This window comes from Myotis yumanensis, unplaced genomic scaffold (genome assembly GCF_028538775.1).
Source record: "Myotis yumanensis isolate MYYU_CA2020_CCGP unplaced genomic scaffold, mMyoYum1.0.hap1 SCAF_8, whole genome shotgun sequence".
Classification (NCBI taxonomy): domain Eukaryota; kingdom Metazoa; phylum Chordata; class Mammalia; order Chiroptera; family Vespertilionidae; genus Myotis; species Myotis yumanensis.
In genome coordinates, this window is record NW_027223759.1 from 55,471,746 (window position 1) to 55,486,020 (window position 14,275).

The window sequence follows — 14,275 nt, forward strand, 5'->3', positions numbered from 1 at the left end:
GTATGGATATGTGTCAGTTGTATCTCAATGAAGCTGGAAAAAACAAATGCAGTTAAAAAGAAGATTTAAGCCTGGCCAGTGTGGTTCAGTGATTGAGTGTCACCCATGAACCAGGAGTGCCGATTCCCAGTCAGGGCACACACCAGGGTTGCAGGTTTAATCTCCGGTGGGGGGCGTGCAGGAGGCAGCTGATCTATCCCTCTCCCTTCCTCCCTCTAAAATCAATAAAAATATATTTAAAAAGCAGGTTTAAGTCCTACTAAAACAAAGAGTGATTTTGTTATTAATAATGAAATTATATCTGAAATGCAGTATTCCCTGTCTCTCAAGTGTGTGCTTGTCCCAAGACTCAAGCAACAAATCATCTACAGTAGCACAGACCACAGGGAAACTGTCCTAACAATCCACTCTCTGCACTCACCATTACCCTCCACTGAGGTCCCTCAAGAGTCCAGTTGGGCTCGAATTCTATTATCTATTTTATATAGATGAGGGATGCTTAGAGAAGACACCTGCCGGTCCTTAGCCATCAGATGTGGGAAGTGCATAAACACACGACTTCAAAGGCAAAGGACAAGTGATGTGGCTGATAAGAGGAAAAGTAAAACACTGTGCAGAGTTTATAGAAAGGCAGTATGGAAACTGTGACTTAAAAGAAGAAATCTGCCAGAGATACAGTGGTTGGGGGAGGACAAAGAGAAGGAAGAAAAGACATTACAGGAATTTCCCCAAATACTGATAAACAGGTCAAATTCCTTGGCACAGGAAATCGCTTCATACCAAAAAGGTCTCCGAGTTCCAGCGAATGACTGGGTTGTAAACAATGTTGTCCAAAATAAGAAAGTTCTAGAATCATCAAGTATTTTGGACACTCACCAACTCATAGCGCCATTTCTAACAGTCAAAGCCTTAAAAGCTGCCTTCTTAATTTTACCTCCTCACAAACTGCAAATAGCCACTAAAGGATTCTGAAATAATGCATAGGATATCAAGAAACACAAATATTGAGGAAACCAGAAAAAAAAACACAATTTTTACAGTCCGGGGCACATTTTAGACTAACTCCAAACATGTGACGTGTAGATGAGAGCATTCTGTGCTGGCCCCATAATCAGGAAGGCCCAACCGTCCCACCCTCAACAAACAAGTACTCAGCGAGCCTGAAAGAAGGTCAACGGACTTTTATGACCCCAGGTATCAGCATTTTGGAAAGGCTTTCCTCACATCTGATTCATAACCGCTCCAAGCTAAGTAACGCTGGGTTTGTATTGGCAATGTTAACTATAAGAAGTTGGTAAGCGTGAGGAAAGCGAAAAAGACTTTAACCAAATAATCCATCCATCCCGTCCCTGCCACTTTACAAGTCTGAATTTTCACAAACAATTAAATTTTATAGCTGTTCAAATGCCAGATGATGTAATCAAAGAAAATACATCGGTGTATGACACTCGGTAGTAATAGCTGTTATCAGATTACACTTGCCCAAATCCAAAACCTTTAAATGCACCAGTGTGTTTAGATTAATGTGTTCCCTAATTCATGAGCAAGAAAACAACAAAATCGATGGTTAACATTAATATTGATAACAAGATCTGGAATCTTTATAAAAGTCTAGCCTGGGTAATCAATATATTTTATATTCAAGTTGAGCTAAGAAAATGAATCCATTCATAATTCTTAAGATTTCCTTTTTTTTCAGAAGTCATTGTACAAAGAAAAAACCTGCTCCCAGATTTCTTATAGGCACTAGTTTTGCTTAATTTCAACGCGTGTATTGCATATATAACCAAGACCGTGGTCTGGGTGTTGTTCTGTTGCTTGCTTACCTGGGGATTTTTTGTTTGATCTTGATTGCACCGAGTGAGACTGTCTCGGCAGCAGAGGTGATGAAGGCAGAGACATGGAGACACCCTTGGCCAAGCTCACCCTATAGGTGTCCTCAGCCATAGGAAGGCTGCTCACAGAAAAGTCGCCACCAAGGCCAGAGGGCAGGCCTGGAGGGGAGGTCTCTGGACCAAAGTCACCTCCTGGAGAGGAGAAAGAAAACCTTAGGTTAGAGCAGCCAACACAGGCGGAAGCAAATTTGATTCCTAGTAACTACATTCTTAGAATGTAATTCCCATAGAGCATATGTGTATGCACCGAATTTTTTTAACAACTTTTTTCCCCTCTCTACCACTCTTAAGGACTTTTAACACGGTGAGAGAAACTTCAGGTTTCACCCCTCAAGCATCAATAAACTGCCCCATTCCCTTTTCTGCACCATACCAACTGGTCTGGTTTCATTCATAACAATGGGTTCAGAAAGCCACTGATCTCAGATTAGATCAAGGTCAAGTATGAATGACCCACAAGAAGATTTAATTTCAGTCTAAAGAAAGGGGGGGGGGAGGGTTACATAGGTATCAATAGAATAGATTCAAACAACAAGATCCATCCACAATTCTCTGGCCTCCTATCAGTTCTCTAAAAAAAAAAAAAAAAAAGTCCAAGAGAGTCTGGCCTACTTCAACATTCCTCCCCAGTTCTCTCATCTGACCCACGTCACAGGCCCCATGGCATAGGGTGGACCCTCCTATAACTCAACCAGCCCAAACCCTTCGTCCCGAGACCAGAACCATGGTTCACTTATTAAAGCAGGTTCTCCCTGGCATTCAGTCCCTAAATGAACTTAAGGACAAACAAGCTTACTGTTATGACATTAAACATTCTAGAGTAAGCAGATGCAAAGAAAAAATACTGAGGATGCAATTACAGTGAAGGGACTACATATGTAACTCAGAAGAGAATATATAGGCCGGGACCAGCCTCACCAGAAACCGCCCTTCCCCCCCCCCCCCCCCCCCACCCCAATCCAGGCCTCAAGCACTCAGACACAGATGCTTCTCCTACTGTCCCTCTTGCCTCATCAACTCCTCCCTGTCCCCTGCTGAGAAGCAACTGAGGAAGTGCAGGCAGAGGAGGAGGTAAATCATTATCCTGATGATTAAAAACATCTTGAACCTTTAAATAATATATGGAGAACTGGAAAGCTTTAGACAGTTTTCCACAAGCAGACTAGGCTGCCAAATGCTATCCAAGTGGCTCTCGTGACCAGTCCCTGCCAGCTCATGGGTGTCATCTTAGGAATGCAAACAGGTGCTGTGCCTGCAAGAACGGCGCCTGGTCACCTGATTCCTGGATGTTTAGCAAGAAACTCCGGGAGACAGAGGAGAACTTGGAAAGCACTGAGGCCAAAGCCCACAACCCCAGGGGGTTTACACACAAAGGATGTGAGGTGGGGCCCTGAAGAGGTGGCCCTGGGTCTCCATGTGGTGAGAAGAGAACCACCCTGCGCCGTGGCTGCCCTTATGCCCCTATAGTCCCGTCCCGGGCAGTCAATGGCTGTGGGGTGCAGGCATGATGACAGGCACTGTCTTTCCCACTCACACACGAGTATTTCTGACCTATAAAAACAACAACAGCCCAGTAGCTCAGCAGTTGAGTGTCGACCTGGAGGTCACAGTTCCATTCCCGGTCAGGGCACATGCCTGGGTTGTGGGCTTGATCCCCAGTGTGGGGCATGCAGGAGGCAGCCCATCAATGATTCTCTCTCATCAATGTTTCTCTCTCTCTCTCTCTCTCTCTCTCTCTCTCTCTCTCTCTCCCCCTCTCCCAAATCAGTAAAAATATATGTATTTATAAAAACAGCCCAGAGCTTCCTTTCCCTGCTGATAGCTCTCGCAGACATGGTGAACATTCCTAAAACCCGCCAAAGTTTCTGTAAGAAGTGTGGCAAGCATCAACCCCACAAAGTAACACAGTACAAGAAGGGCCAGGATTCTCTGTGTGCACAGGGAAAGCGGCGTTATGACAGGAAGCAGAGTGGCAATGGTGGGCAGACTAAGCCGATTTTCTGAAAAAAGGCTAAAACTACAAAGAAGATTGTGCTGAGGCTTGAATGCGTTGAGTCTAACTGCAGATCTAAGAGAATGCTGGCTATTAAGAGATGCAAGCATTTTGAATTGGGAGGAGATAAGAAGAGAAAGGGTCAAGTGATCCAGTTCTAAGCTTCATATTTTGTTTGATTATATGACAATAAAATCATGGTATGTTCACTTCAAAAAAAAAAAAAAAAAAAAACCAGCCCAGATTTCAACTCCCTGAATTTGAACGGGAACACAAAATTAGGGAGAAATGCATCTACTGTGACAATACCAGAAATCAAAAGTAAAGCTCACTGCTGAGACAGGGTTTATTTTCTTAAATACTTAGTATTCTCTAAGGTAGTAGTTCTCAACCTTCTGGCCCTTTAAATACAGTTCCTCATGTTGTAACCCAACCATAAAATTATTTTCGTTGCTACTTCATAACTATAATGTTGCTACTGTTATGAATCGTAATGTAAATATCTGATATGCAGGACGGTTTTAGGCGACCCCTGTGAAAGGGTCGTTCGACCACCAAAGGGGTCGCAACCCACAGGTTGAGAATCGCTGCTCTAAGGGGATACAAGAGAAATTGGGGATTCGAAGCTAAAAGAGAATTGGAGTTTCCTAATTAGAAAAACTACCCCAGAACCTTGTTTATATCAAGCAGTACAAATATTTTCATTAACTGCAAGTCTGGTGGGGAGTTTCCAAGGCATGCTGCAGCCACCAGGCCCTTCAGCCTTCGCACAGCTGCGCTCGGGCACTTTGGTTCCATGCGGTCAGCCATAACACGTGACTCAGAGATGACGTTTGGGAAGGACGGGTTTTCATTTCAAGTTTAGTTTGAAATCACACTGTAAGATCAGTCCCAAATATGTTGTTCGGTTGGTCTGTTTTGCAGACACAATGAAAGATCCCTAGCTTCCAGCTTCCTTTTATAAGAAAGGGAGAGACGTTTTATGTATGAACAGGTGGCACAAAGCACGCGGGGTGATCCAGTGGCTGAGAAGCTAAAGACAGAAGCTGTCGAGCCTGGTGCTTTAACTGCACGAGGGCAAAGGGGTTCAGGTCAAAGTCAGTCTGGCAAGCGCATCACAAGGAGGCAGCCGACGCCAGGCAGATGGCGAGGCTCTCTCAGGGGCATCCGTGAGAACTATACGATATCGGTGTGCGCAACAGAAACCAGCATTTCTCCGCTGATTTAACATTCCTCAGCAGATGCTTATTAAAGCAGTTTAGGAGGGATTAAAAACATGTCACGGCAACGACCAGCAGGGCTGGCACATTTCTTTGAGCCTGGAATCCATGTTTTTGTCGTAGCTGTGATCTGTGTCATTCCTTCCTCAATAAAGTGATGGGAAGCACACTTCATGTCGCTGCTGCAGAAAGGCCCAGCCAGGGAGGATGGTGCATCCTCTCCCGCGTATGAAAACCACGATGTCCACCACAGAGGATGTGCCAGGCCTCCTCCCGTTCCACCGGCAGGTGTTTCCCGTGGAACATTTACACCCTTGGCCCGAGATGCCAGTAATCCCAGAGAGCACTGGTCCAGTCACTGTTTCACAGGCAGGAAGCTGGAGCACGGGGGTTAACCATGACGAGAAGGTTAGGGCCCCCCCCCCCCCCGCCCCAGTCTCCCCAACCAGCCAGCTCAGGCTGTGACATACTCACTACCCTACATGATTAAGAACTTTACTTTGGGGGGGAAAACAGGAAATTCTCCTAAACAGACCTGCTTTTAAGTGAGTTAAATCTATAAGGCAGGGGTGGGGAACCTTTTTTCTGCCAAGGGCCATCTGGATATTTATAACATCATTCGTGGGCCATTCAAAATGATCAACTTAAAAATTAGCCTGCTATATTTGGTCAAACATTTAATTAACTCACCCCTAATGCCTTGGCAGGGCCAGACCAAATGATTTTGAGGGCCTGCAGACCGGACATTCCCCACCCCTGCTATAAGGGGTCGGCACATGTTTGCTATACAGGTCACATACAGTCTGTCATTTACACACACACACACACACACACACCCCTTTTCTTATTTTAAAATCATCAAAATTCTCTGATTTCCAAAAATAAAAGGCTAGAAAGGGCACAGGGCATAAGGTTCTTCCTATTTGTAATAAACATAAGTAAATACTCACAAACATACACACAAAAGACCTGCAAATCCAAGTCACAGTTTGCAAAGATAATGGGACTATCAAAGGGGAGAAAGCCATCCAATTAGGCGTTTTAAATTGGCAAAAGTGGGTTTTGATAATAGTTCATTTTATCCCCCCCCCCCCCCCCCCCCCACACACACACACACTTTTACAGACTGTGAAAAGGGATTTAAATGCACAATGAGAAGGAATAGGAATCTGGGAGATAATGCATGCTTAAAGGCGGCTACGCAGAATGCCGTGTCCAGCCCTACAGATTAAAGTTACACGGAGAGCGGGATTAGAGAAGCCTTTAAAGAACGAGGGCAATGGAGCCAGAGAGATGAAAGCAAAAGCACATTTCAGAAAGACCCGAGAAAGCCGAGGGTGAGCTCAGACATTCAGGTAAATAGGTCTGCAGATGCAGGAAATAAGGTTTCCATTTATTGTGCTGTTGAAGTGGCCAGGTGGAGGAGGGGAAATGGAGGCTCTGAATAGAAAGAGAAAAGATGTCTGTGTAGCCAGTTCCAGAAATCGGGGCTTGGGCGATACACTTAACTGGGGCGTTAAATGTGTTAGGCATCTCTTATGCCGTCCCTGCCCGGGAGTGCACTGATGTTTCTTAAACATATTTTCCAACGTAAGGTTTTATAACCATATAACTCACACTTATTTACAGAAACCTAGAAAATTGGAAAAGATTTCCTCCCACAAGATCCAATATCATTTTCAGAGACTTCGGAAGGCACTCTCTGAGAGGGAAAGCACTTTAAACCATTTTACATCTTATAGGATCTCCCCAAGTACCCAGCCAGACTGATTGTTCATGCGCATTTTCAAAAAAGAACGATTAATGTTTCTGAGAAAGCAATTTTCCAAAATATTATTCACACAGTTGTGACTAATTCCCAAACAATACTGCTAAAAGGCAACAAAGCAGCAAGCCCCCAGAATACAGAAAGACCTGGTCAATAGGACAAGTTTAGCCTTTTGTCTTCAAAACTTGACCAAGTGGGTTCTAAACAGAAATCAGTACATACTATCTTCACCGTTCATTCTTAATACTCAGTGTTACAGAACCAAATGTACTTTATATCCTGAAACAGAGGATGAGGAAACGGGCTGCCTTTTCTTTCCTCTGATTGCTGAAGTTTTCCCCTGAAGGCGTGTCATCAGTTAGAGTTGCTGAGTTTTAAGAATATACAACGCAGAAAAACCCCCACTCCCAAGCCCGGAGGGGTACCCTTAAAAATAAAAAATATGGTTTCTTTAGACATACTATGTGTTGGGACAGGGTTTCAGGCTCTTCATATCTATGCTCTCCTATCCTCCCAACCACCCCATGCAGTAGGTGCTAACCTTATGCCCCTCCTTCAGTAAGGACACTGAGGCCCAGAAAGCATCCAGTACCTTGCCCGAGGACCCTGGCACATGGCAGAGTTGAACTTGAACCCAGGCAGTCCCATCCGGAGTCCATTCTCTCTCTCGGTAACGCTGCCCTGCGAAAAGGCTACTGACATAGGCCTTTCACTATGACGTCGTTTGTGTATTTAATAGGGAAAACCAAAAATAGTGTATGTAGGTCTGTCTACACGCAGTACTGGGCCACGGAGGGAAGAAGCTGTTCCCTCATCTGTTCTCACTTCTCGGCTGGCTGGTTAATTAGCCCCCCCCCCCCCGCCCGGCGCTCCTGGAACACTCCATTTGGGAGGCGCCCAGGCCCAGCGATCGTTAATTTCCTTTCAGTCACACCTTATGCTGTTACCATACAAGCGAAGTGGATCCGAGATAGATGTTTAGTCATCGAGCACTCTAAATAGTTTCTTCTCGTTTCACTGTGTACTGTAATTCCTTAACTCTTGCTGTCTTTGGGGCCTTCCCCCTCTGCCCGGGTGAAGGCAGCAAAGGCCACTCCCGACACACAGAACAAAGCATCCTGCCACTCTGCCCGGCCCGGGTGAAGGAAGCAGTGAGGCAGCAACCTGCAGGGTTCATCCTGAACGGGCGTGGAACTCATTATTCTACGTTTCCTCATCAGAGGTGTTCGATACCCAGGTCCTGTGGGACCCACCACACTCAGATTCTGAGACCTGCCAGGCCTGCTGATCCCACACATGAGGAGCTCCCCGAGGGCACAGAAGGAAGCCCGGACCCTTCCAGGGAGGCTGTCCCGACTGGTCTGGGGTACGGCTCAGGCCTGGTCCTCAAAGCTCCCCGGGGGATTCTCATGTGCAGCTGGGGTGATAACCGCAGACTCAAGAAGGTGGTCAGAAAGATGTGTGCTCCTATCACAAGACAAAGAGGTGGGAGAGGTGCACAAGGAAAGGAACGTAAGGGAATCCTCAACCGTCCGACGATTAAAATAAAAGCTTCCATTATTCGAACGGCACATTCCTTGAGTGTATGGATGTATTCCTGTGGGTATCTGTATGCATGCACAAGCACACACGCTGTGCTTATATATAAATATACGTAAACATTCACACGGGCACATGCAGGGAGGGTTCTAGAAGGGCACACAGGGGAACCAGGGGCTGCCTCTGGGAACGGGAGCGTGCATGAAGGTATGCACTTTTCTGTGGTTGACATCTTTTCTATGTGCACACACTGCCTATGAATATTTTAGATTTACATGGGACTGAGTCATGTGTAGATGTGAAGATGTTAAGCCTAAACGGGCCACCTGCGATGGCCTGACTTGGCAAGTGGGTAAATGAAGTTCTATTCCACAGACTGTGATCTGATGAGACCTATGCTCTTTCAATGAAAAGCCAAATCCCCTCCCCTAAAATAGTAAGTGGTGGAAGACTGAGGCAACTTAGCTTATTAGTGAAGGGAACGGAAATGTCTTCTTGAAAACTCAAAGAAAGAAGATTGAGAGAAAAACTCGGTAAACTGCGTGGCACCCGCAGTAGCTTGTAGGGCAACATGGCCTCCATATCTTCCCTATGGTGTTTCCTTTTGGATTACTTTATCTAGAGCAGCGGTTCACAACCTGTGGGTCGAGACCCCATTGGCGGTCAAACGACCCTTTCACAGGGGTCGCCTAAGACCATCATGCATATCAGATATTTACATTACGATTCATAACAGTAGCAACATTACAGTTATGAAGTAGCAACGAAAATAATTTTATGGTTGGGTCACAACATGAGGAACTGTATTTAAAGGGCCAGAAGGTTGAGAACCACTGATCTAGAGGTTACACTACGATTAAAGAGGAGCAAAGAAAAGGCAATAGCTAAATTAGGATCCACATATCAGGCATAAAGAGTAGAATTAACACTACAAAAACTCCTCAGTGCCCTAGCTGGTTTGGCTCAGTGGAAAGTGCATCATCGGACTGAAGGGTCCCCGGTTATAGTTTCCGGTCAAGGGCACATGCCTGGATTGCAGGCTCGATCCCCAGTAGGGGGTGTGCAGGAGGCAGCCGATCAATGATTCTCTCTCATCGTTGATGTTTCTATTTCCCTCTCCCTTCCTCTCTGAACTCAATAAATTAATAAATATACATATATATATATACATATATATATATATATATGTGTGTGTGTATATATATATATGTCCTCAAGCTTGAGGCAGTCTCCCCAGGATGCAGAAAAGGGGTCAAACATTTTTATAATGTGAGAAACTATTATAAATATGGAAAACAAAAGGTGTTTCTGAGAAGAAATAAGGATATAAATTAATTTTTAAAACAAAGAAAAAAAACCACAATCTTTTCTGAATTGTGTTTTGCAGATGTAAAAGGACCCACCATGCTCTAGGCCAGTGGTCGGCAAACTCATTAATCAACAGAGCCAAATATCAACAGTACGACTGAAATTTCTTTTGAGAGCCAAATTTTTTAAACTTAAACTATATAGGTAGGTACATTGTTATTAACTTAATTAGGGTACTTCTAAGGCTTAGGAAGAGCCACACTCAAGGGGCCAAAGAGCCACAGTTTGCCGACGATGGCTCTAGGCTGTTTCCCTGAAGGGAGACCCACACCTGGACTCAACCTGGCAAAACCTGATGGTTTAAGAAAAAATTATCACAAGCATCCAGGTAAGTATATCGTTTTTAAAAAATTAATGGGCTACGAAACCACAGAGACTCCCAAGGGAATCACCCAACGAACCACCCTCAGACTTCTTATATTAGTTCCCAGGGCTGCTGTAACCACAAACTGGGTGTCTGAAACGACAGGAATATACCCTCACATTTCTGAAGACTCTATGTCCAAAACCAAGTTGTTGGCAGGGTTCATGCTCTCTGTGAAGGCTCTGGGGGAGGGTCTGGCCCATGCCTTTATCTTAGTTTCTGGTGGTCAATCTCTGCCTCCACCATCACGGGAATTCTTCTCTGCTAAGGACGTCAGACATAATGGATTAGGGTTCACCCTAACCGGGCAGGAGCTCATCTACATCTACAAAGACCTACTTCCAAATAAGGTCACTTTCACAGGTGCTGAGGGTTGGGACCTCAAAGTTATTTTTTTTGGAGAACACAGTTCCACCCACAACACTTCTCCAACACCAAAAGTCACAAGTCAAAAAAAAACAACACCCATGAAACTTGAGGGAGCAAACAGCCTGATCCAATCATGTAAAACCGAACCAAGCTTTCTATTAACTGCGATATCAACTGAAAAACATTCTCAGATGCTCAAAGGCTAAGGAAATGCATGCTCTATTTAATCTTTCTCGATAAAAATGTTACCTAAGAATCTAATTGAATTACTCAACAGTGGGGACATTATGATTTTAAAAAGAAGAGTAAACTATAACCCAAGCCCAGCCTTCAAATGCTTCACTCAACTGTCCCCTTCTGCCTCCACTCCCTCCTCCTGTGGGAAGTGTGTTTTCCGAACAATATCCTTCACCCCATAGTGCAGAAAGGGCCTCTTACTTTATCTGGTGACCTCTTCAAACAATAGCGCCCAGCTCCAGAACTTGCTAACAATGGCTAACGTTTTTCACAGCCTTTAAGTGAAAAATCCAGGTTTGAACCCAGGCCGTCAGAATTTCTCATCATGGAATCACATTGGTCTGCCTCCCTCTACCATGTGGATCCCTTAACCAAGGTATAGACCAAGCATGGAGTACTGTTTGGTGCTTAAGAATTTTTGACTATCATCTACAGATAATTTAGCAAGTCATGTTTCTCTGAATGATACTCATCAGGAACATTCTGTCATATTGGACACGCTGACATTTTGGGGGTGGAAAAATAAGTGGAGGGAAATGGCTTTCAGAACAATACCGTAACCAGTACACCACCCCCTCACTAACTACTCAAATCCACACTCTGGCAGCCCCGTCAGCAAAGCTGGCTGCCAACAGGCCTCCTTACAAGAGAAAGAGAGAATAAAAGGGAGCTGCTGCCATTTATCGTATTTCAACTCCTTACAAGGAAAATGGGATCTATAAACATTTGGGGGAAAACGCCTCAAAGTTTCTAGGCAGCATTTAAAGTTTCTTCCCCAGAAAAACACATTAAAAATGCAATACAACCAATTCTAGAAAGAAGCAGCCTAAATCCATTGTGTACATGTGGCTATTTCACAAGATCCTTTTCAGGCCTGCATTGCGGAGGCAGGGAGTGGGGAGAGAATGAGATGACTACACTTTCTGCCTCTGTCATTTTATTTGCTGTATTTCTCCTCCAGCATCACCACCACAAATAAAAATAAAAATAAACCACTGCTCAGTTGCTGAAACGGCAGCCTCAATGACATGCCGGGTAAGATATCTTAGCAACAATGTCAATATTGTCTCACCACAGCTGACCGTATTAACATTCCACTCTAATTGTGATTTCTCAAATATAAAGCGGAATGCAAGCTACTCACTTCATTCATTCTCTGAGTTTCACTCTGGGAAAATCGCCCTCTAACATTTTCCATGCAGTTGCATGGAAAGTAAACATCAGAATTGTATCCAATAGCTATTGGTTTTTGTGTGTCTAACTTGCGAGTATGACAATAAGCAAATGTTGATGAGGAACCAGCACAAACACAAGAACTGAATAAAACAGAATGACAAACTACTTAGATCAAATAGCATCCCTTGTCACTGTGGTAATGGAATCCTTTCACTCATCTGCTTGGACATCTATATTTTAAATTCATCTTTCCAGGCTGCCAAGAACAGGGTTTACTAGGTAAAGCGGGGAGCTCTTTCCCCTGAGCTCTTTCCCCTCTGCCATGGCTGGCTGGGGCTGGCCCTGCATGCACACAGGAACAAAGAGCACGCCAGAGGCTCCCAAAACTGGCTACTCATCCAACAATTTTAAACAATACAGAAGCATGGGCCCCACTGCTGGTGAGTGAGTCAGGAGGCCTGGTGGGAATTTGAGTCACAGTAGCTCCAGTAAACCGGCCATGTTTCGGAATCGCCAGATAACTACTAGAGCCAGTGCTTGCAAAGCCGAGGCAAAGAACACCACACCTGTCATGCACACACACACTCTGTGCAGAACTCTGCTAAGGAGTCCTGCACTCAGGGCTCACATTCCTCCTCTCACACCCCTCCCCCCCACGCCCCACCCAGTACACACGTGCCCTCCTGGACTGTGTACAGCCACTGTCCCTCAGCACTCTGCTAAGACCCGCTGGCTGTCCCCGCAGCCCCTGCGCCATCTACAGCAGCTGAAGTGGCCAACAAAACAAAGTTAAGACGCCACCATTTACTAACGCCTGGAAAGGAGGGTCAAGGGGTGGAAAAGCAAAGAAGCCAAAATGGTACAGAAATTACCATAAATTATAATAATAGCAAACATTTATAAAACGTTTACTATAATCCGGGCACTGTTCTAAGTACTTTGTGTCTCACTGAATCCTCAAGACAGCCAACAATCCCAGGAAGTCGATACTGTTAGCATCCCCATTTTACGGATGCAAAAACTGAAACAATGAGATGAAGCAACCTGACCTAGGACTTGAACCTAAGCAACCTGGCTGCTGTACTGTCCTGCACACAGGCTTTGGAGACAGAGAGACAAACGGTTCAAATCCTGGCTCTGCCACTTGGTAACTGTGTAGTCTTAAGCTAGTTCTTTAACCTCTATTGATAAGCTATTGATTGTGTGAGGTAACTGTTCATAAGCATTTAACATGATATCTGATGCACAGTATACACTCCAAGAGCAACCTTTTACTAGTACTGCCATGTTTTCTCTCAAGGGATCCACTTCCCGTTGAATCCAACTTTCATTTTTTTCAATATATTTTATTGATTTTTTACAGAGAGGAAGGGAGAGAGATAGAGAGTTAGAAAAATCGATGAGAGAGAAACATCGATCGGCCGCCTCCTGCACATCTCCTACTGGGGATGTGCCCGAAACCCAGGTATATGCCCTTGACCGGAATCGAACCTGGGACCTTTCAGTCCGGAGGCCGACGCTCTATCCACTGAGCCAAACCGGTTTCGGCATGAATCCAACTTTTAACTATCAAAAAACTCCCAAAAGAAATTTAAATATTTGTATATTTTATTTCCTTGATTAATGGGCATTTCCCAAAACCAAGGATACCATGTGGTAAAGGCAAAACAAAAAAATTCCCTACATTATCATGCCTGAAGCCTAAAAAACAAAAGCCTTCATTTCATTTGACCTATATGATTACTAACTTTCATTTTATAAGGCAAGAAAACTGAAGTTCAGAAAATGAAACAACTTGTTTAAAGAGAGCAAGTGGGTATGTTCAAACTGGACTTTTACTAAGTTTTCTGAAGGCAAACCAGCAGAGTGCTTATTCATGTTTAAGATGCTGTTTCCATAAACCAGAGGGATTTGGGGTACGATTTGGGGAGTCCAGTAACCATGGTAACAATTTCATGGATGGAGGGAGAGAAACTCCAGAATTCCTAATCTTCAGAATCTTAGAGCTAAGGACGCGGAGCTCTAAGAGGTTTAATCAGATTAGCAGCACCGAAACTCTCACACAGCAGGGACAGAAAGCTGACCCCCCTGAAATAATGATCTGTAACCCCTCAGTCAGTTTTCAACATTGAACTTACAGAATAAAAACAGAATCCTTCACTAATTCTGTCAAAAATCAAGGATCCCTTCAATGACTTTTTTAAGGTTTGATAACTCAAAATTAAACATGACATGCTTGACTTTGCTTAGAACTCTGGCTAGTAAATGATCAAAGGTTAACCTTACCAAAATATTAAAACAGCTGTCAAACCTGAGAAAAAAATAGGTTAAATGAACAGGCAGGAC

The 14,275-nt window shown here is 44.3% G+C and overlaps 1 protein-coding gene and 1 pseudogene across 7 annotated transcripts in view; one reads left to right on the forward strand and one right to left on the reverse strand.

Moving 5' to 3' along the window:
• TANC1 (tetratricopeptide repeat, ankyrin repeat and coiled-coil containing 1) overlaps nt 1-14,275 on the reverse strand; it is a 239,471-nt gene that overhangs the window by 130,111 nt on the left and 95,085 nt on the right. For all 7 annotated transcript variants that reach the window (XM_070422938.1, XM_070422940.1, XM_070422937.1 and 4 more), the window contains exon 3: nt 1,827-2,027. In XM_070422938.1, the coding sequence (XP_070279039.1) occupies nt 1,827-2,027 (201 nt within the window). The remainder of the gene's footprint in view (nt 1-1,826; nt 2,028-14,275) is intronic.
• Nucleotides 3,729-4,078, forward strand: LOC139015677 (large ribosomal subunit protein eL42-like; annotated as a pseudogene).